This window comes from Octopus sinensis, linkage group LG18, assembly GCF_006345805.1.
Source record: "Octopus sinensis linkage group LG18, ASM634580v1, whole genome shotgun sequence".
In the NCBI taxonomy this organism is placed as follows: domain Eukaryota; kingdom Metazoa; phylum Mollusca; class Cephalopoda; order Octopoda; family Octopodidae; genus Octopus; species Octopus sinensis.
Genome location: NC_043014.1, coordinates 46,447,625 through 46,472,573, shown reverse-complemented (window position 1 = coordinate 46,472,573; position 24,949 = coordinate 46,447,625). Strand labels below are relative to the sequence as shown.

General features: G+C 39.2%; 1 protein-coding gene across 2 annotated transcripts in view; it reads right to left on the bottom strand.

Annotated features, from left to right (window-relative positions):
* The window catches only part of LOC115221801 (piezo-type mechanosensitive ion channel component 1), a 273,364-nt gene that overhangs the window by 171,304 nt on the left and 77,111 nt on the right, over positions 1 to 24,949 (bottom strand). The window contains exons 3-7 of one of the 2 annotated variants that reach the window (XM_036510979.1): positions 21,554 to 21,685; positions 17,730 to 17,772; positions 9,503 to 9,934; positions 7,197 to 7,374; positions 1,859 to 1,945 (exon numbers count right to left, since the gene is read on the bottom strand). In XM_036510979.1, coding sequence (XP_036366872.1) covers positions 1,859 to 1,945; positions 7,197 to 7,374; positions 9,503 to 9,934; positions 17,730 to 17,772; positions 21,554 to 21,685 — 872 coding nt within the window. Of the gene's footprint in view, positions 1 to 1,831; positions 1,946 to 7,196; positions 7,375 to 9,502; positions 9,935 to 17,729; positions 17,773 to 21,553; positions 21,686 to 24,949 lie in introns of both variants that reach the window. The other variant, XM_029792033.2, reaches the window with a different exon arrangement.

Here is a 24,949-nt window from a genome sequence, read left to right as displayed (position 1 = left end):
AAGCAAAAGACTATATAACATGCAACACCGAATATTAGAATAACAAAGAGGTAAATAAACATTTTAGAATCAGCAGGCAAAGATGCTCTTAACCCTTTCGTTACCAACCCGGCTGAAACCGGCTCTGGCTGTGAGTACAAATGTCTTGTTTTCATAAGTTTGGAATTAAAATCTTCCACCAAACCTTAGTCACAATTTATGTTTCTAACACTATCTTAATGGTAATAAAGATATCTTACTAAATTCTTTGTTATATTTAAAGTAATTGAAAGAAACACAGAGCATCTCAAAAGAAATACAGTAACGAAAGGGTTAAAAAAAGACAGAGATGAACATAGTAACAGATGAGTTATTTCATATGAATAATATGAGCCGGACAAAATGATAAAACCATTGTTGGCTGAGTTAAATAGGAGAGAAATCAATGTTTCAAAGAATTTCAGGTGCACCTACTCCATCACTACCGTTACAGTATGTCTAGCAAAGACATTTAACTCTCAGTAATAACCAATACTATCCAGCTGTGAATAGGTACCATGAGCTGGTTGTATTTGTCGTACATGACAACTGCACAGAAATATACACAAATATATATATATATATATATGTATATATAGGAAAAAAAAATAATAAGGCAGAATGCTAAATTGAAAGTAAATTTTAATAAAAATGGGTGCATGAAAAATTGAAAAAGAAATCAAACCGGCTTTCATTCCAAGGCAAATTTTCAATGAAAGCCAGTTTGATTTCTTTTTCAGTTTTTCATACACCCATTTTTATTAAAATTTACTTTCACTTTAGCATTCTGCCTTATTATTTTTTCCTCTCCTATCATTTCTCCATGTGCGGTTAACACAACCCCACCATTTATTGACTTATATATATATACTAATTAATTAAGGGTTCAGCAACGATTTGCCTCACCACATACCGAATTTAGAAATAGCAGTCAAAAAGTTTTGGCTATTCTTTAGAAAGAACCCTTAATTAATTAGTATTACTTAAACCTTCCTTAAATGGGTCTTTTACATGCCGAACTCTACTTGGTGAAATTAATGATTATTTCTAAATTAATTAATTTCACCCTATATTATTGATATATATATATATATATATATGTATGTATGTATGTATGTATGTCTCTGGCTGCAGATTTAGAAATCATCAAAATAAGGACAGGCTTTCCAAAATCGACTTATTTATGATGCTGTCATGAAGATTGATGCTCTAAAGACTCAAAGAACTCTGCATCTGCAACAGACGTTTATCAATAAACTCATTTATGCTCAACTGCAATAACTAGCTTCCCTAATATGAATTACTACACAATTTATACATCGGACTCGACCATCTGTATTTTTTGCCTTCACATAAAACTTCATTATCATCTCTTGTATGAACACGGAAAGCCAGAGGACGCTAAGTCAGAGCAAACAGATTCCAGAAAGTGGTAGAACACTAAAATGATATCTTTTTATTTCACTTATTGGAACATAATTCAGAAGATAGAATGACAGGGTCGATATCTATAGAAACACACCTCTCTAAACCAAAGGTAAATTATCTCCAATATGGCTTTGCAATCTGCTGTTCTTAGCATATTTTAAGCAGAGTTAAAGTAGGTTTTCATTGGAGGTGGGCTAATGAAGACCGACAATTGAGAATGTTGCAGAATGAGAGTTTTGTTTGATGAGGTAAGATGATTTCGAGTTTCCAGGTTGTTGAAGATTAAAGCTTAAATTTAACGAAGTTAATAAGAAATTTGAATAAATATTGAACAACAATGAGAATATGGCGACAACAGCTCTTTGGAATTGAAATTCCACCAAACCTTATCTGAAGCATTCGGCGGCACTACCTGCCGCTCAGATCCAGAATGGCGGCGATGATGATGAACCCGTCTCTTGGCTACAATATAGGCTGAGGCTGATTTGACGTCAGTTGTCTGCAAAAAAAAAAACAAAAAAATTATATTACAAGTATGTATGTGTGTGTGTCTATGCATATATAGGTGCAGGAGTGGCTGTGTGGTAAGTAGCTTGCTAACCAACCACATGGTTCCGGGTTCAGTCCCACTGCGTGGCATCTTGGGCAAGTGTCTTCTGCTATAGCGCCGGGCCGACCAATGCCTTGTGAGTGGATTTGGTACACGGAAACTGAAAGAAGCCCGTCGTATATATGTATATATATATATATGTATGTGTGTGTGTTTGTGTGTCTGTGTTTGTCCCCCTAGCATTGCTTGACAACCGATGCTGGTGTGTTTACGTCCCCATCACTTAGCGGTTCGGCAAAAAGACACCAACATCGGTTGTCAAGCAATGCTAGGGGGACAAACACAGACACACAAACACACACACACATACATATCTATATATACATATATACGACAGGTTTCTTTCAGTTTCCGTCTACCAAATCCACTCACAAGGCATTGGTTGGCCCGGGGCTATAGCAGAAGACACTTGCCCAAGATGCCACGCAGTGGGACTGAACCCGGAACCATGTGGTTGGTTAGCAAGCTACTTACCACACAGCCACTCCTGCGCCTATATATATATATATATATATATATATATATATATATATATATATATATTATATATATACAGTTGTCATAATTGACCACTAAATCCACAAGCTTTTTTTATTCTCTCTCTGTTTATTTCCTCGTGTTCCTTTCTGTTGAAGAGCGCAGACTTGAAACGTAAAACACTTTCTCACCTTCTTGAGTGTCAAACTAATACACCTGCTTGTTGTTTATACACCTGTCTTTGATTTTTGTTTTTTTGTAAATTTCAACTATATATATATATATATATATATACACACACACACACACATTATATGTAATACAATACATAATAATATATCATCAACTGTGAAATTGTATCATCAGATATCAATAACCTGATTGCTAACAAAATGTCATAAATATATATATGTGTATATGTTATTTGCACTTGTCTGCGTGCAAGTGAGTGTATATGTTACAATACAAGGTTGGCTGAATTATTGTTGATGTCAGGAAGAGCCTCTGAGATAAACAAAGAAACAAGTGAAGCGAGAAAGAGTGAGAGAGAGTGATTTAGTGAGAGAGAGAAAAGGCAGCCTTTCTTGCTGAGAAATAGCGGGGAGAGATCTAACGAAATTTTCCAATTTTATTGACTCTGCTAAAAATTATGGCTTTGAAATGATATACATTTTCCTGTCTTCTTTGTGGGTGTTGTTTATGTATGATATTACATGCATGTGTGTGTGTATGGGTGTGATTTTACTGTGTTTTCTATGTTGGCATGGTTGGACAGTTGTTACTGACATTTATAGATGGCTCACAGAACCCCATGTGACCCTTGGGTTTCATTTTTTGGCTTTGTTTCTATAGCTGGGTGCCCCTCCAAACTCGTGTGTGTGTATTTCAGATTTTACTGTGTTTTCTATGTTGGCATGGTTGGACTGTCATTACTGACATTTATGGATGGATCACAGAACCACATGGGTTTCACTCTTGGGTTTCATTTTTTGGCTTTGTTTCTATAGCTGGGTGCCCCTCCAAACATGTGTGTGTGTGTTTGTGATTTTACTGTGTTTTCTATGTTGGCATGGTTGGACTGTCGTTACTGACATTTATAACTGGATCACAGAACCACATGTCCCCCTTGGGTTTCATTTTTTGGCTTTGCTTCTATAGCTGCACACCCCTCCAAACGTGTGTGTGTGTGTGTTTGTTTGTGATTTTACTGTGTTTTCTATGTTGGCATGGTTGTAGAGTCATTACTGACATTTATAGATGGATCCCAGAACCAAATCTATTTTTTTTTATTATTATTATTATTATTATTATTATTATTATTATTATTATTATTATTATTAATAATAATAATAATAATAATAATAATAATAATAATAATAATAATAATAATAATAATAATAATAATAAATAATAATAATAATAATAATAATAATAATAATAATATAAAATAATAATAATAATAATAATAATAATAATAATAATATAATATACACAGGTATAGAATTAGAATTTCTGACTAGATAAAAACAAACCCAAAAAAAAAAAATAAATAATAAAGTTTGTTTTGTTTTGTTGCTATCAATGTCAATTTTATTGACCGATTACTTCATATCGGTAATGATAAGCAAACATTAATCTCATGGAATCACCGTTATCGTCCATCAGTATAGAAGGTGGAAGGATATTAAGAGATAATGTGAAATGCAAATATCTCTTTTATATTCCTGCATAAAAAAGTTTTCCTTTTCAAATATTTTTGTTCTCTCAATAGGAATATATATAAAGTCTTTTTTTTTTATTTTATATATATTCTTTTTTTTATTTTATTTGTTTACTTGTTTGATATTTGACTTGCGGCCATGCTGGAACACCACCTTTAGTCGAACAAACAGACCCCAGGACTTTGTAAGCCTAGTACTTATTCTATCGGTCTCTTTTGCCAAACCACTTATTCTATCGGTCTTTTTTGCCAAACACACCAGCATTGATTGTCAAGTGATGGTAGGAGGACAAACACAGACACACACACACACACACACACACACACACACATATGTATATAGGTAGGTAGGAGCACTCCATCGGTTGCGACGACGAAGGTCCCAGCTGATACGATCAACGGAACATGCAAGTGACTGAGCACTTCACAGACACATGTACCCTTAACATAGTTCTCAGGGAGATTCAACGTGACACAGAGTGTGACAAGGCTGACCTTTTGAAATACAGGTACAACTCATTTTTGCCAGCTGAGTGGACTGGAGCAACGTGAAATAAAGTGTCTTGTTCAAGGACACAATGCATCACCAAGAATTGAACTCACAACTTTACGATCTTGAGCCGAATGCCCCAAACCACTAGCCAAACACCTTCACATGTATATATATATATATATATATATATATATATACACGACAGGCTTCTTTCAGTTTCCGTCTACCAAATCCACTCACAAGGTTTTGGTCAGCCTGAGGCTATAGTAGAAGACACTTGCCCAAGGTGCCACGCAGTGGGACTGAACCCGGAACCATGTGGTTGGTAAGCAAGCTACTTACCACACAGCCACAAAACTCTATAGAATTTGAGGAACAGTAGTCTGTTTACTCATTCTATGTCTATTTCCCCCATGGTACCGGGGTGAGACGAGCATATGCTTTCCAGCTTGACTTTTGTTCTTTGTTTTTTTTTTAAACAATCAGAGGCTATTTCTGTCACTAAACCTCACCTGTTTTACAAACAAAGGATTCTTTTATTTCACATCTTGAAAAGCACAGAACTGGCAAACAATTTGTTGACACAGAATGTCAACAAATATTACCACTTTTAGCTCAACATTTATCATGTAAATCAAATGAATCTATACATAGATCTGTAGCTGTGGCTGTGTGGTTAAAGAGCTTGCATCCCCAACCATTTGATTTTGAGTTCAATTCCACAGCATTTCATCTTGGGTACGTGTCCTCTTCTACAGCCCCTGGCCAACCAAGGCCTTGTGAGAGGATTTGGTAGACGGAAATTGAAAGCATCCCATTGTGTGTGTGTGTGAGAGTGTGTGTTATGTTTGTCCTCTATCACTGGTGTTGGTTTGTTTATATCTCTGTTACTTAGCAGTTCAGCAAAAGAGACTGATAGAATAAGAGATTGGAAGCACTTAAAAAAAAATAAGTACTGAGGTTGATTTGTCTGACTAAACCCCGCAAGGTGGTAACCTCAGCAGGCTGCAGTCCAATGGCTTGTTATGTGGCACCAACAGGAGTGCTTTTAACATGGCACCAGCAGGAGTGCTTTTAAAGTGACACCAACAGGAGTGCTTTTTATGTGGAACCAGCAGGAGTGCTTTTAATGTGACACCAGCAGGAGTGCTTTTAAAGTGGCACCAGCAGGAGTGCTTTTTATGTGGCACCAGCAGGAGTGCTTTTAAAGTGGCACCAGCAGGAGTGCTTTTTATGTGGCACTAGCACAAGTGCTTTTTATGTGGCACCAGCAGGAGTGCTTTTTTATGTGGCACCAGCAGGAGTGCTTTTTTATGTGGCACCAGCAGGAGTGCTTTTTATGTGGCACCAGCAGGAGTGCTTTTTATGTGGAACCAGCAGGAGTACTTTTAATGTGGAACCAACAAGAGTGCTTTTAAAGTGGCACCAGCTGGAGTGTTTTTAATGTGGCACCAGCAGGAGTGCTTTTTATGTGGCACCAGCATGAAAGCTTTTAATGTGGCACCAGCAGGAGTGCATTTTATGTGGAACCAACACTGGCATCAATTCTGCTATGACAGACAACCTTTTTATTAGCCCTGTGTTTTGCATATGATACACATGGACGCATCTCCTTCAGCTCCATGTACTTGTACTTACTTGTACTTGTGGCGACATTCACCCTGGCCGGGTCGAGTCGGCTTTTTCCACCACCCTCGAGGCATCTCGAACCATGGCGGTGGAAGAAGTTTCGTGGGAATATGTGGATTTCACAAGCGGTCACAAGATAGAGACGCGAGTAAAATTAAAATAGAGAAACAAAATTAAAACTTTGGAAACAGCAACGCCACCTTCACTTACGTGGAAACCATGAGCATGCTTTCAAGGGAGATAATCAGAGAAAGACTTGAAATCAATGTAAGATCATAATACTTCATGAAAAGTAAAGTAAATATAACAAATAATCCAGGATTCTTGTCGGGTACCGGATTGATCCCAAAATTTAATCCGTTCGCACCAGTCACGAGGCCAAAGATCCCTGACTGAAAGTTTCATCCAAATCCATTCAGTGGTTCTTGAGATATCTTGCCCATAGATAACCAAACAAACAAACATGACTGAAAACAACACCTCTACCTTTGCTAAGGCAGAGGTAATAATAATAATAATAATAATAATAATAATAATAGTAATAATAATAATAAAAATATCCTATGCAAAATACTTTCTATGTTATCTCAAGTTTTAAAACAAACATGATTTTCGTATGGTTTTTTTAGGCATTCACTAGTACAACACTAAGTACAAAACCAAATATATGGCACCCTAGGCATAACACCAACATGAACTTCCAGCTTGTTGTCTCTTGACGTCTCTGGGCGAGACTTGGAGCCAGGTTGTGCAAATGTAAAGCAAAAGTCAAACAGAATAATAATAATAATAATAATAATAATAATAATAATAATAAGTACCATTTTCAGAGTGCTTTGTTCGTATATCCAGTGGCGACATTGGAATGCAACAGTCCAATAAAGCAGAAGAAGAAGTCCGGGATTGACAAAGCCTGGCCAGGAAACTTGATTGCTGGAAAACTCTATGTCCCATGGCACAGCACAGTTGGTATGAACCAGTGCAGTGAATCCAGTTAAGCTAGAGAAAAGAATATTAGCATATCAACGAAATGATATCCACCAAAAATTCAAACTGTGACATATAAAGACAATATTGGCGATGGTTATGGTGTGTATTGGTGAAAGCAGATTTGCGAGATGATAGTGGAAACTGCAGTTGTGATCCCTGTGCCGGTGGCACGTAAAAAGCACCATCCAAATGTGGCCGATGCCAGAGCTGCCTTGACTGGTTTCCGTGCCGGTGGCATGTAAAAAGCACCATCCGAACGTGGCCGATGCCAATGCCGCCTTGACTGGCTTCCGTGCCGGTGGCACATAAAAAGCACCAATCCAATCGTGGCCATTGCCAGCCTTGCCTGGCACCTGTGCCGGTGGCATGTAAAAGGCACCCACTACACTCACGGAGTGGTTAGCGTTAGGAAGGGCATCCAGCTGTAGAAACACTGCCAGATCAGACTGGAACCTGGTGCAGCCTCCTGGCTTCCCAAATCCCCGGTCAAACCGTCCAACCCATGCAAGCGTGGAGAATGGACGTTAAACAATGATGATGATGATGATGATAGTGGTTGATGGTAGCAGGAGCTAGCAATAATAATGGTGATGGTAGAAGTGAATGGTAACAATGCTGGTAGTTATGGAGATCATCATCCTCATCATCACTGGCGTTCAACATTTATGTTTCATGCTGGCATGGGCCAGAAAGCTTGATAGGAACTGACAAGGTTAGGGGCAACACCATCTTTCATAGTCTGTTTTGGCTAGGTTTCTTATTTCATCATTGCCCACAAGGGGCTAAACATAGAAGGGACAAACAAGGACAGACAAACGGATTAAGCCGATTACATCGACCCCAGTGCATAACTGGTACTTATTTCATCGACCCCGAAAGGATGAAAGGCAAAGTCAACCTCGGCGGAATTTGAACTCAGAACATAACGGCAGATGAAATACCTATTTCTTTACTACCCACAAGGGGCTAAACATAGAGGGGACAAACAAGGACAGACAAAGGGATTAAGTCAATTACATCGACCCCAGTGCGTAACTGGTACTTTATTTATCGACCCTAAAAGGATGAAAGGCAAAGTCGACCTCGGCGGAATTTGAACTCAGAACGTAATGGCAGACAAAATACCGCTAAGCATTTCACCTAGCGTGCTAACGTTTCTGCCAGCTCCCTGCCTTAAGTCTGTTTTGGCTAGGTTTCTACAGCTGGATTGCCCTTCCTAATACCAACCTTTTTACAGAGTGTACTGGACGCATTTTACGTGGCACCATCACCAGTGCCTTTTACATGGAAGGAGCACCCATGCTTTTTACATGGCACCTTGAATAAAGACAATGATGATGTTAATCACAATATTGCTGGAAGTGGGGAAACCCTTTATATACCAACCCACCAGGGATTCCTCATGCTTCTTTGATACAACCTCCCTGTTTTAAAATAATCTAAATCAAAAACTTTCCATCAAAGTTTTATGCTAATTTATGTTCTGAACACCAGCTTAATTATAACAAAGTTTTTTGGTTAAATTCTTCGTTATTTTCAAAATCAACAAAAACAAAGGTAGAGTTTTTCAACCAAAATATAGTAATGACAAGGTTTTGAATAATTACAGTTGACCAGTCTTAATTAACCCTTTCGTGACCAACACTGATGAAACCACCTCTGGCTCTGAGTACAAAGGTCTTGTTTTCATAAGTTTGGAATTAAAATCTTCCACCAAACCTAAGTCACAATTTATGTTCCTAACACTAGCTGAATGATAACTAAGTTCTTTTACTAAATTCTTTGTTATATTTAAAGTTAATTGAAAGAAGCACAGAGCATCTCAAAATAAATACGGTAACGAATGGATTAAAATATATAATAGAGAAACAATTCTTAACCCTTTTAATACCAACCCAGCTGAAACCGCCTCTGGCTCTGTAGTACAAATATCTTGTTTTCATAAGTTTTGAATTAAAATCTTCCACCAAACCTTGGTCACAATTTCTGTTCCTAACACTAGCGGAATTATAACTAAGTTCTTTTACTAAATTCTTTGTTATATTTAAAGTAATTGAAAGAAACACAGAGCATCTCAAAATAAATACAGTGACAAAAGGGTTAAAAATATACATTGAGAAATTTTGACTGTACTTACCGTGCAGCTAAGGAATCTTCTTCGAGAATTTCTTGGAAAAATGGGAATTGGTAAAGATACAGAAGGATCAGATGTAGGCTTGCATAAACAAGTAGTATGTACTTGAAGCCTGAAAATCTTCGTCCCAATGAATTACCAAATGCCCAAAAGGTAACAGCAATAAGGAAAGTGAGGAAGTAGAAAGCACTTAAGAGAGATGGTACTATGATGCTACAGGCTGCTAAGAGCAAAATTAACAATGTAATTTTGCTGAACTGTAGGATTTTATGAACACGACGTTTCTGTGGATGAACAATACCGGTGAGATCGGATCCCTTTGGGCCTTCCTTAAGGATTTTGCTGCAAATTGCTAGAACAGCAATTGAAACAAGAAACACTAAAAGATCTGGGCCAATTAGTCTTGCAATGTGTTTGGCAGGAACATCATCCAACCTACAGGTGAAAAAAATAGATGAATAATTAAATAAAATTAATCAAAATATCAATAAAACAATTAATTACATACAAATAAAACATTGATTTTCTGGAACCTTTGCGTTTTAAGACTTTCCAAATTACTGATTTGTCTAAATTGAGAGTGGTTACCTTGATCAACACACTCTAGATTAAACAAATAGTAAATTTACTTCAATAACTAAATGAAACACAAGTACCTGTACATTAGTACAAATTACAACAGCCAGAGTTTGTACTTATATTAACCAATGATATTAGCAGAATTCATAAGCAAGTATATGCTTATAAGTTATAGGTGCAGGAGTGGCTGTGTGGTAAGTAGCTTGCTAACCAACCACTTTGTTCCAGGTTCAGTCCCACTGCGTGGCATCTTGGGCAAGTGTCTTCTACTATAGCCTCAGGTCGACCAATGCCTTGTGAGTGGATTTGATAGACGGAAACTGAAAGAAGCCAGTCGTATATATGTATGTATATGTATGTATGTGTTTGTGTGTCTGTGTTTGCCCCCCTAGCATTGCTTGACAACCGATACTGGTGTGTTTACGTCCCCGTCACTTAGCAGTTCGGCAAAAGAGACCGATAGAATAAGTACTGGGCTTACAAAGAATAAGTCCCGGTGGTCGATTTGCTCCAGCATAGCCGCAGTCAAATGACTTAAACAAATAAAAAAAGAGTAAGTATCTAATTATTTTATCTAGTTTCAGCTCACGAGCTGTGGCCATGCTGGGGCACCACCATTTACTTTTGTTTAAAAAAAAAAAAATTTTTTTAAAAAACCAATGTGTGGCAAACGACTTTGGTAAGTTGTTCTATTACATGGCTCTATTTTGTGATTGCAAGCCATATTCCGATAACTGATCAATAATTGCTGTGTATAGCAATAGTACTAACAAAAGACTAGTTCTCTTTTAAAAAGCACAGATGACTCAACATTCGGTTTTAGCTTCATTGAAACTAAACAAAACAGTGAATAAGTCTAACACAAGCCAGCCTGCCACATAGATGCGAATGGAGCGAACACAGTTGTTATAAAGAAATCTGTTACAATTCACAACCTGAGTGTCGGCCGCTGTATCCGGTAATCTATAAAGACTCAACGATGAATAAATTCGTCATGAACTATTTTAGTTTTTTTTAAAAGTAGCGGCTGAATGATAACAAAGTTTATCATCTCCCACAGGGTTTTTTGTTTTTTTTTAGTTAAATCATTCTATTCGACCATTGAATTTATAGTCACACTAAACTAAGAAAGTTCTGGAGATATGTAGAGAAAAATTGATTTTTCACAAACATTAAATCAGGAACTTCACCTATAGTCATAGATAAGGAGAATAAATATATATATATATATACTCAGTGACGATAACGAATGTCCACTGCTAACACCAGCTCCTGCCCACGGCGTGGTCAGGTTGGAAGAGAGATCAAAAGAAAAATACCACGAAAACTATCACCACCACAACAACCCTCCTCTTCTCAGGCGCCGAATCCCCCCCGTCCCCCCCACATCTCCTTCTGCCGGACCCTCCGGCCCCTGTGCAGGTGGCACGTAAAAAGCACCCAATCCACTCACGGAGTGGTTGGCGTTAGGAAGGGCATCCAGCCGTAGAAACTCTGCCAGATTCAGACTGGAGCCTGGAGCGGCCCCTGGCTTCCCAGACCCGGTCGAACCGTCCAACCCGTGCTAGCGCGGAAAGCGGACGTTAAACGATGATGATGATGATGATGATGATATATATATATACATATATATATATGTACATGTATGTATACATACATATATATATATATATATATATATGTACATGTATGTATGTATGTATATGTATATATATATATCCTTTCTTTTTTTTACTTTTACTACCTTCAGTCATTAGACTGTAGCCATGTTGGGGCACTGCCTTGAAAAATTTTAGTACTTTTTATTCATTTTTTTAAAGCCTGGTACTTATTCTATCGGTCTCTTTGGCTGAATCGCTAAGTTAGGGAGTTGTATATAGACCAACACCAGTTGACAGGTGGTGCGGAACAGGCATATAGACACACAGATATATATATATATATATATTCTTTTTTCTTTTACTTGTTTCAGTCATTTGATTGCGGCCATGCTGGAGCACCGCCTTTAGTCAAATCAAATCGACCCCCAGGACTTATTCTTTGCAAGCCTAGTACTTATTCTATCAGTCTCTTTTGCCAAACCGCTAATTTATGGGGACCTAAACACACCAGCATCGGTTGTCAGGCGATGTTGTGGGGGACAAACTCAGATACACAACATATACATGATGCATACCTTTCCTTCATTGGACACTAAACTCTGTTTGCAAAGACCTGTTGAGGCAAGTAAAAGCGAAATCAAATCAAATTCGATGACTGGCACCCATGCCAGTGGACAGTGCAGTGCTAAGAGCATCATCCGAGCTTGATCATTACCAGAGCAGCTGACTGGCTTCCGTGCCGATGGCACATGAAAAAGCATTTGAGCGAGGTTGTTGCTAGTGCCGCTGGACTGGCTTCTGTGCCGGTGGCACGTAAAAGCACTCACTACACTCTTGGAGTGGTTGGCATTAGGAAGGGCATCCAGCTGTAGAAACTCTGCCAGATCAAGATTGGAGCCTGGTGCAGCCATCTGGTTTGCCAGTCCTCAATCAAATCGTGCAAGCCATACTAGCATGGAAAGTGGACATTAAACGATGATGATGATGATGGCCTTTTTTCAGTTTCCTTCTACCAAATCTACTAACAAGGCTTTGGTTGGCCCCAGACTATATTACAAGACACTTCCCCAAGGTGCCATGCAATGGGATTGAACCCAGAACCATGCGGTTGGGAAGCCAACTTCATAACATACAGCTACACCTGTGCCTATAGTGATATCTGTTGCAGTTTAGTGTACTCTTAATTAAAATCCCTCTGAAAGTAACATTGCTTTTCACTGTTTTCAACAAGGAGGGTGTCTGACTGTAGAAAAACTGCCTCAGTATATTCTATCCAACCCACAGAAAAGTGGATGTTAAAATGATGATAATGATACTGTTAAAGTGTGTGTACACATATATATATATGTGCTTGACTAAATATGTAAATGTACATATTTAGTCAAGCACAACCCACAGAAAAGTGGATGTTAAAATGATGATAATGATACTGTTAAAGTGTGTGTACACATATATATATGTGCTTGACTAAATATGTAAATGTACATATTTAGTCAAGCACAACCCACAGAAAAATGGATGTTAAAATGATGATAATGATACTGTTAAAGTGTGTGTACACATATATATATATGTGCTTGACTAAATATGTACATTTACATATTTAGTCAAGCACATATATATGTGTGTACACACACTTTAACAGTATCATTATCATCATTTTAACATCCACTTTTCTGTGGGTTGGATAGAATATACTGAGGCAGTTTTTCTACAGTCAGACACCCTCCTTGTTGAAAACAGTGAAAAGACACACATATACACATGCATGCAAGTGTGTGTGTCTGTGTGTTAACTTGAAATATTATTAATCATACAAACTGCTTGGAAAAGAAGTATTTATAATTACAAACACTTCTATCCAAAAGATTTGTGTCTTCCTGTTTTGTTAGGATTTTTTATATAATTGTTTTTAATTACATACATTTTTTAACAGTGACTGTACCAAGAAAACTTTCTAAAAACTTTATACATATATATATATACATATAGGTGCAGGAGTGACTGTGTGGTAGGTAGCTTGCTTACCAACCACATGGTTCTGGGTTCAGCCCACTGCGTGGCACCTTGGGCAAGTGTCTTCTACTATAGCCTCAGGCCGACCAAAGCCTTGTGAGTGGATTTGGTAGAAGGAAACTGAAAGAAGCCCATCCTATCAATATATGTATATGTCTGTGTGTCAATGTTTGTCCCCCTACCATCGCTTGACAACCGATACTGGTGTGTTTACCAGCAGTTCAGCAAAAGAGTCTGAGAGAATAAGTACTGGGCTTACAAAGAATAAGTCCTGGGGTCGATTTGTTCAACTAAAGGCGGTGCTTCAGCATGGCCGCAGTCAAATGACAATCAAATAAAAGAATAAAGGAATACATATATGAGTGTGTGTGTCTGTGTGTGTTTGTATGTGTATGTGTGTGTGTATGTATGTATATTTTTTTATTCTTTCTTTCACTGGTACAAAAAGATGAAAGGCAAAGTCAACCTCAGCAGAATTTGAACTATGAACATGAAGACAGACAAAATAAAAGATACATAGGAGTGGCTGTGTGATAAGTAGCTTGCTTACCAACCACATGGTTCTGGGTTCAGTCCCACTGAGTGGCACCTTGGGCAAGTGTCTTCTACTATAGCCTCGGGCCGACCAAAGCCTTGTGAGTGGATTTGGTGGACAGAAACTGAAAGAAGCCCGTCGTGTATATATATATATGTATGTATGTATGTATATGTTTGTGTATCTGTGTTTGTCCCCCCACCATCGCTTGACAACCAATGTTGCCGTGTTTACGTCCCTGTAACTATGTGTGTGTGTGTGTGTGTGTGTGTGTGTGTTTGTGTGTCTGTGTTTGTCTCTCCAACATCGCCTGACGACCGATGCTGGTGTGATTACGTCCCCGTCACTTAGCGATTCGGCAAAAGAGACCGATAGAATAAGTACTGGGCTTACAAAAGAATAAGTCTTGGGGTCGATTTGCTCGACTAAAGGCGGTGCTCCAGCATGGCCGCAGTCAAATGACTGAAATAAGTAAAAGAGTAAAAAAGTATTGATTGCAAACTGGCTGAATCATCAGACAGAATGCTTCATTCTCACTATTTCTTCCAGCTCTCTACACTTTGTGTTCAAATCCCACCAAGGGCCAACATTGTCTTTCATCCTTTCTCTTGCTTAAATTAAAGAGGTGTTTGCTTGCTGGCGACCTTAATCTACCCGCCTTGACTCACCTGTCATTTTGCTCTCTTGGATATGTTACCTTAACGACAAAAACCTGCCCCCACCCCACCCCCTCGTCATGATCCTATCTATCTTTCCTCTGCACTACTCTTCACATCCATCCTATAACACTGCATCCCCCACTACTCAATCCCTTCGTGGCCATCTCCTCACTGCCTATATCATTCCAATGGCCTTTATCAATCTAATGACTCACTAATCCCTGATCCTATTTTTCCCTTTACTTTCTCTTCCCATTACTCACTTCCAACTCACCTTTCATCCATGTAACACTGTACCCAGTCATAACACAGGAAACAGCAGGGATGGGGGTAGCACTACTTAGCCCTTTAGCATTTAAACTATCCACATCTGGCCTGCATATTCTACTTGTTTTAAGTTCAGATTAGCCAGATCTGGCCTCTTACACCTTCTCCACAATCATCATCATCATCATCATAGTTTAACATCCGCTTTCCATGCTGGCATAGGTTGTACGATTTGACTAAGGTCTGGAGAGCCAGTGGCTGCACCAGTCTCCAATCTTGATCTGGCAGAGTTTCTACAGCTGGATGCCCTTCCTAATGCCAACCACTCCGAGAGTGTAGTGGGTGCTTTTATGTGCCACGGGCACGAGGGCCAGACACAATGTCATTCTAAAAGTAAACAACTGCATCATTCCAAATCTGAAAGCTACAAGATAATACATGCTTAATTGAAAACAATGTGAATAAATAAGCATTTACATTTGATAAGATAATCTGCATGCTGAAGAGTTAAACCTCCTCACTATCTTATCTTATCTCTAACTCTCTCTCAACAATCTCCAGATGTTACATTTCACTTCCCTCTTATTACTATGCCCACCCTTCCCTGACTGCCCCTGCTTCTTTCTAAACAAAAAAACTGTGTCTTGAAACCAGAAGGAGTTATCCATTCCATACTGACGTGGCAGTTAGTCTGACCCATCCTATCACTTGGTCCACCTATTCAACCCACCCCATCACTGGCTCCACCTATTCAACCCACCTCATCACTGGGTCTACCTATTCAACCCACCCCATCACTGGGTCCACCTACTCGGCTCATCCCATCACTGGGCCCCCCATTCAACCCACCCCATCACTGGGTCCACCTATTCAACCCACCCCATCACTGGGTCCACCTATTCAACCCATCCCATCTCTGGGTCCACCTATTCAACCCAACCCATCACTGGGTCCACCTATTCAAACCATCCCATCTCTGGGTCCACCTATTCAACCCACCCCATCACTGGGTCCACCTATTCAACCCACCCCATCACTGGGTCCACCTATTCAACCCATCCCATCTCTGGGTCCACCTATTCAACCCATATCATCTCTGGGTCCACCTATTCAACCCATATCATCTCTGGGTCCACCTATTCAACCCACCCCATCACTGGGTCCACCTATTCAACCCATCCCATTTCTGGGTCCACCTATTCAACCCGCCCCATCACTGGGTCCACCTACTCAACCCACCCCATCACTGGGTCCACCTATTCAACCCACCCCATCACTGGGTCCACCTATTCAACCCATCCCATCTCTGGGTCCACCTATTCAACCCACCCCATCTCTGGGTCCACCTATTCAACCCACCCTTTCACTGGGTCCACCTATTCAACCCACCCCATCTCTGGGTCCACCTATTCAACCCATCCCATCACTGGGTCCACCTATTCAACCCACCCCATCTCTGGATCCACCTATTCAATCCACCCCATCACTGGGTCCACGTATTCAACCCACCCCATCACTGGGTCCACCTATTTGACCCACCCCATCACTGGGTCCACCTATTCAACCCACCCCATCACTGGGTCCCCTATTCAACCCACTCCATCACTGGGTCCACTTATTCAACTCACCCCATCACTGGGTCCACCTATTCAACCCACCCCATCTCTGGATCCACCTATTCAACCCACCCCATCACTGGGTCCACCTATTCAACCCACCCCACGACTGGGTCCACCTATTCAACCCACCCCATCACTGGGTCCACCTATTCAATCCACCCCATCACTGCCCCCCCCCTATTCAACCCACCCACCCATCACTGGGTCCACCTATTCAACCCACTCCATCACTGGGTCCACCTATTCAACCCACCCCATCACTGGGTCCACCTATTCAACCCACCCCATCAATGGGTCCACTTATTCAATCCACCCCATCACTGGGTCCACCTACTCAACCCACCCCATCTCTGGATCCACCTATTCAATCCACCCCATCACTGGGTCCACTTATTCAACTCACCCTATCACTGGGTCCACCTATTCAACCCACCCCACGACTGGGTCCACCTATTCAACCCACCCCATCACTGGGTCCACCTATTCAATCCACCCCATCACTGGGTCCACCTATTCAACCCACCCCATCACTGGCCCCACCTATTCAACTCACCCCATCAATCCTCCCCTATTCAACCCCCCCATCACTGGGTCCACCTATTCAACCCACCCCACCACTGGGTCCACCTATTCAACCCACCCCACCACTGGGCCCACCTATCTAACCCACCCAATTGTCTCTACTCCCTTTCAACTAATCCCTGACATTACTCTTCCCCTTGCCCTCTCCTGTCTTCATTACTCCTGCCCCCAACACCGTCCCCTCTTTTACTCACTCCTTTACCATCCGCTCACAATAAATCTGTTGCATCCATCATGGTTGCGCTCTTGCACTTTGCAAATAACAAGACGACCCCCAAAGCAGTGCTGATGCTATAAAAAGCGCCCAAAACTGCCAACATTTTTCATGGTGGTAACAAAAGACTTCAGAGAATGAAAGGCTGAAGCACTCACCTTTGAAACCCAATCTGTCTAACGAGAGATTCTTTCTCTGTACCTAAAGGAGAAAAACAATCAAGAATGAAATGATTTATGTTATACAAGTTTATAAACAAAATTATGAGTAATTATCTGGAGAAAATACAACTATATTTCTGCATCGTTAGAATTATTCATGGCTATTTTTAGGTATATTAAAATCCAATTATTTACAGCAGACCAAATTGTTAGTGTTTTCTCTCCAGACTCAAGAAATTCATCATATAATTTTTAACCCATTCGTTACTGTATTTATTTTGAGATGTTCTGTGTTTCTTTCAATTACTTTGATTATAACAAAGAATTTAGTAAAATAACTTAGTTATCATTCAACTAGTGTTAGGAACATAAATTGTGACTAAGGTTTGGTGGAAGATTTGAATTCAAAATTTATGAAAACAAGACATTTGTACTCAGAGCCAGAGCCAGTTTCAGCCGGGTTGGTAACAAAAGGGTCAATGCCATTACTCCATGCTTGCATGTGTTGGACTCAGAGCCAGAGCCAGTTTCAGCCAGGTTGGTAATGAAAGGGTTAACATCAATTTTTTCAGAGTCTGTATTTTCACTGAGTGAAATAAACATTGGAGCCACTTGACCCCATGCAGAAACTGCAGGAGTTATTCGGTGGGGTTTCAAGCTCTTCTGAATCAGTCACAATGTTAGGAACTCTTCTGTATCATCAATAAGTCTATCAGGGTCTCGAGCATTTTGCCCCTAAGCCTGTATGCATTGCCTGAATGGGGCAGCAAGGACTGAATTATTCTCCACCTGCAGAAGGACTCCACTGGCAGTCTCTTGTCTTATATTAAAGATTATTATTCTTTCAACTTCATATGTTACTATGTAATTATAGGTGTAGGAGTGGCTGTGTGGTAAGTAGCTTGTTTACCAAACACATGGTTCCAGGTTCAGTCTTATTGCATGGCACCTTGGGCATCTTCCACTATAGCTGCGGGTCAACCAAAGCCTTGTGAGTGGATTTCATAGATGGAAACTGAAAGAAGCCTGTCGTGTATATATATATATATATATATATATATATATATATACATATGTATGTATGCGTCTGTGTTTGTCCCCCCAACATCGCTTGACAACCGATGCTGGTGTGTTTACGCCGCCATAACTTAGAGGTTCAGCAAAAGAGACCGATAGAATAAGTACTAGGCTTACAAAGAATAAGTCCTGGGGTCGATTTACTAGATCGACTAAAGGCGTTGCTCCAGCATGGCCACAGTCAAATGACTGAAACAAGTAAAAGAGTAAAAGAGTATGCTATGAAGAAACAAGTATTCTAACATCTACACAGTCATTCTCGAGTGAATAAAATCAAGCTTTGGTTTTGTTCACTCTAATTATATTTTAGTTAACGAGCACTGCAGCCGTCTTTAGATTGAAAGTACAAACTGTGATGCAATGAAAAAGATAACAAACTGCAGTTTTAATTAGTATTGCTGAAGAGCAATTAAGCTGATACAAGTTGTGCATGAAGCAAGCTAGACTGACTCAAAGATCAATTGACAGGAATTCTAATATGACGTAATGCGGGCAGAAAAGCCCTGTTATCAACTGCCGGGCAGAACCACAGGGTGTCACACATGCTGGCCACAATTATCAAGCGCTAATGAGGTCTGTCTAACGAATGAAGATCAGAGATGCTGCTGCTGCTACAGTCACAGTAAATGTCGTCAGGAACAGATTAAATCATTAAAACTGATTAAATCATTAATAAATACATCTCCCTCATTGTGTGTGTGCGCGATTGTGTGTGTGTGTGTGTTTGTGTGTGTGTGTTTGTGTGTATGCTTGTGTGTGTATGTGTGTTTGTGTGTATGCTTGTGTGTGTATATGTGTTGGTGTGTGTGTTTGTGTGTGTGCGCGGGTGTGTGCTTGTGTGTGTGTTTGTGTGTGTGTCCGTGTGTGTGTGTGTGTGTGTGTGTGTGTGTGCGCGTGTGTGTGTGTGTGTGCGTGCGTGCGGTGGGTGGGGGTTAATGCACCCTGAATTTGCACAAACTAAAAATAAATTAAGTGCACTTCGAAGTAAAATATTTTCTGCAGTGTTTTTTCAAAGCACATTTCTAACATTAAATGAATTTTAGCCATTATTTTTATTTACATTCTTGTTTAAATTTTCCTTTTTTTAACATTCACGTCTTTCAGTTTTAAATGATATTAAAATCAAAACACAAAACCTTTGTACAAAGTGCTACTATAAGTAAACATCGTCAAAACTGGGCCTTGTACGATTGGCCTTATTCTATCCGTTAAACTTGCTACAATTACAGTGGACTCTCCTGATGATAGTTTTGCAGCTCCTTACTGAACAACCTGGTGAAGATGCATGGCCCTGTATTAGAGCATCGGGATCACAGTCATGAAGTAGTGAGTTCGATTCCTGGATCGGGCTGTGTGTTGTGCTCTTGAGCAAGACTCGAAGGAGAGGGGCTTTCTCCGTCCGGGTTGCGGATCCGTGGAATAAGCTGCCGGACGAGATGGTGAAGATGCCGACGACCGCTTGGTTCAAAGCCTCCCTTGACCACAAGTGGCCTGAACTCTTTACATGAACACCACCCTGTACATAACTCCGTGTCCCCCTACATGGCCTTGCTTTTTGCTTTTTGAGCCAAAAAATTAACTAACTAACTTTACTTCATGTTGCTCCAGTTTCACTCAGCTGTAGAAATGAGATGTGACGTCACAGGTGCCAAGCTGTATCGGCCCCTTTGCCTTTCCCTTGGATAACATCAGTGGCATGGAAAGAGGAGGCTTGTATGCATTGGCAACTGCTGATCCTCCATAAGCAACCTTGCCTGGACTTCAGCCTAGGAGGGTAACTTTCTAGGTGCAATCCCAATGTCAGTCATGAATGAAGGGGGTCTTTGCCCTTACCCTTTTATTGAAGAACCTGCACAGGCGATTCGTTTATAGTGACCGAATGTTTGCGTTGTACATTATCTCACTCCTTCCATCAATTTGACAATGTCTGTACAGGTGCATGGTGTGGCACGCATCAGATGTCGAAGTGAGCAACACGGAATTAAATATTTTGCTGAAATATTTTACGGTGGCACGTAAAAAGCACCATCCGATCGTGGCCGTTTGCCAGCCTCTCCTGGCACCTGTGCCGGTGGCACGTAAAAAGCACCCACTACACTCATGGAGTGGTTGGCGTTAGGAAGGGCATCCAGCCATAGAAACATTGCCAGATCAGACAGGGCTTGATGCAGCCTCTGGCTTCCCAGACCCCAGTTGAACCGTCCAACCCATGCTAGCATGGAAAGCGGACACTAAACGATGATGATGATGAACACAACATACTACCTGGTCCAGGAATTGAAACGATGATCTCACAATCAGGAGTGCAACATCCTAACCACCAGGCCATGTGCCTTCATGCTAGAAATAATAGGACGCTTATGAAAGAATATTATCGTTTAGCCAAAGGTCTGACCCGGTTGAGCTGCCTTGTGATATGAACATGACCATCTCACTATTTTCCATATAGTATGCTTTTAACAACATTATCCAGTGACCTTCCTTGTTTAAGGAAAATTTAACTGCCATTTCTAGCATGACTGGTTAGAGACCTCCCCGATCTCACTGGTGACATCAAATGTATAGGATCACAGTATAGGAAAAGGGATAAAATACCTCTATTCACATGTAGCTTTATAATAAAGAAAATAAATCGGGATTTCAATGGTTCCAGCAATGAATAAATAGTTGTATAATAAACCTCTAAACAAGTATTTACAAAGCCTTCGTTTTTTTGAAAAATTATGGAAAATAGTTATACTTACAGTTACCAAATATGGAGCCATAGGGTTCAGTTGGTGTAGCAATACTAACTAATACAATGTGGAATATTGACTGGGATAAAAATATTATAGAGCTTATTGCAAGAACAGCTTTTAAAAAGTGTCCAGTCGCACCTGAAGAGAAAAGAGAAAAGAGAAAATTTATTATTATCATTATTATTATTATTATTATTATTGTTATCATTATTATTATTATTATTATTATTATTATTGTTATCATTATTATTAGTCAAAATTAAAAGAATAGTGTCATTGTTATCTGGTGAACAATATTTCAACATCTTGTGTGTCTTCAACTGATTCAAAAAATAATTTTGTCAATCTACTTCATTTTGGTTAATATAGAAAGGATTGAGGTAACTCCTCCAAAAGATACAGAGTCAAAATTAAAAGAAGAGCGCCATCTTCTGGAGGAGTTACCTCAGACTTAGTAAGTAGTGGTGGTCAGTGAGGTACGCTGTTTAGGCTAGTCACACAGACAACGAAGTTACATCATCATAATGCAGGACATATCTATTATTATTATTATTATTCTATGTTTGACTTTTGCTTTATATTTGTACAAGTTGGCTCCAAGTCTCACCCAGAGGGCTCAAGAGGCAACAGGTTGGAAGTTCGTATTGTTGTTATGCCTAGTGTGCCATATATTCGGTCTTGTATTTAGTGTTGTACTAGTGAATGCCTAAAAAAAAAAAGATAAGAAAAGAAAAAAAAAGAAAGTTGTGTTTGTTTTAAACCTTGAGATTACATAGAAAGTATTTTGCGAAGGATATGAGCAGTTCCCATGAGCACTATCTTTTGAATTTCTACCATTTTGGGGTTTCCTGGTATCTGAGTTAGGTAGCGATCAGCCCCTTTCGCTATCATTCCCAGGGCACCTATGACAACAGGTATTGTTTTAGTCTTCAGGTTCCACATTTTGCTGATTTCTATTTCAAGATCTTTATATTTGCTCAGTTTTTGGTAGGTCTTGACAGATACATTTATTATTATTATTATTATCATTATTATTATTATCATTATTATTATAATCATTATCATTATTATCATTATCATTATTATTATTATCATCATTATTATTATTATCATTATTATTATTATCATTATTATTATTATCATTATTATTATTATCATTATTATTATTATTATTATTGTTATTATTAAGGCAGAAAGCTAGCAGAATCCTTAGTACATCAGAAAAATGCTTAGTGATGTTTCTTCCTGCTTTACATTTTGAGTTCAAACCCTACTGTTCATCTTTTTGGGGTTCATTTAATCAACCAACTCCCTCCTACAAAAACTGCTGGTCTCATGCCAAAATTCGAAACAGTTAATCACAAAACAATGAGCTGACAGATTCGTTAGCATGTCAGGTAAAATGGTAAGCAGCAGCATTTCTTCCGCTCTTTACTGTCTGGGTTCAAATTCTGCTGGGGTCAATTTTGCCTTTCATCTTTTCAAGGTCCAATAAAATAAGTACCAATAATTGAGTACTGGGGTCATTGTAACTGACAGGGCTCCTCCCACAAAATTTCAGGCTTTGTACTTGTAGAAGAGAGAATGACGATGGTGGTGTTGGTAGTGGTGGTGGCGATAGTGGTGGTGGTGGTGGTGGTGATGATGATGATGATGAGGAGGAGGAGGAGGAAAAGGATATTTAGCTCTTTCCCAAGCATTAAGGGCTCATTTCTCAGTAAAATCTCTCTGTATTTGCAGGTAATTATGTATGTGCGTACGTATATATATACATAAGTATGATGCAGTCCTTGGGCCCATCAGATCCTTTCAAACTGCCTGATCCATACCAGTACGGAACATGGTCGTTAAGTAATTAAAATAATGATTAATATTCAAAATATAAAATAGCAGAAACTAAAGCCAAAATTGCATTTAACAAATACAGAGTAGTACTCCTTCTACAGCAGGGTCTGTTAGATTTTTCTTAGATGTCCTGAACACAAAATATGGCCTTTTTGATGTTCCAGTAACAATTTACATTTCTGTTGGCCAATTAATCATGATTTTAAATGAAAATTGGGACAAATCTATATATATAAAGTTGAAGTTGTCTGTGTGTGGCAGGTTTAGTAGCCTTCAACTAACATTATCTCCTCCAAGACCCTGCAGCGCAAGTTGACCAAAATTGAGAGTATGATAGAAGAAGGCTTGCTCTTCCTTCCGTAGAAGAAAAACTTCAAATCGGACTATGTTAACACCAAAAATTATTTACATCAAAAAGGTGATTTTTTTTCTATGAAAATCCTTATTTTTTACGATTTTTTGACAGCTGTGTCACCATTTTTCGGTGTATTTTAACCAGAAAAATGTTCACTTAAAGAGAATAACAAGCTACATAATGCAAAATTTTTACTTTTCAAAAATTCCAATTCTAAAGGGTCGAAACAAACCCAAGCAATGCTGAGCGATACTGCTAGTAAACATATAAAAGTAGATAGGGGCAGGTGGCCGAACAGCAAACCATTGTGAAGTTTGCTAAATTCAAAACAAGCCAGGTTTTGTTATTGTATGGTTTTTATGATTTTCACGTGGCAAATATTTTTTCCTTGATTTATCCCTGCTGCATTGATAACTAAAGATGGCTTGTACACCACTGATGACTCTGGACGCAAACAAACGAAAAAGAACTTTGATAAAGTGTAACATTAGAAACTAAATTAGAAATGTGACAGGGATTCAATGATGGACAGTGAGCTGTAGGTATTGGAAGAGTTCTCTGCTTTCAACCAGCAAGTGTAAAAACGATTTGCAATAATGCCAAGAAAAAATTAAAGCTTGTGCTCTAAGTGTTAGCACTTTTAGCTGATACGAAATTAACTTGGAACAGAACCAGTAGAATGGAAAATATGACAAAAACTTTTAAACATATTGCAAACATCAGCATAATGGTCAAATTTTTGCTACAGATTATAGAATTGAAACATTTTAGCATATCTGATGAGCTAAAGAAAATACAGAATTTTGGTGCCAAAATTGAAAACCTCAAAGTTGTAGCTGGTTTGAGTGCTTTCAGAATTACTCAAAACTACATTACATGCAGATACTGAGTCTGCAAAGCAACAACAAATAAGCAGTAACTGCTGTCATAGCTTTACTGAAAACATTGTTATTGATGAAGGAGAATACACAAAACAGCAAATTCTTAAAAGCAGGTGAGAAAGACTTGTTTTTAAAATGGATACCGAAATGAAGATACATTTCTGGAGACGAAAAATGTACACCTGGGTCTCAATCAAAGATCACATGACTTTGGTATTTGGGGGCAATGTTTCAGGAGATCTAAAGATGAAGTCATTACTTACTCTTTTACTCCTTTATTTGTTTCAGTCATTTGACTGCAGCCATGCTGGAGCACCGCCT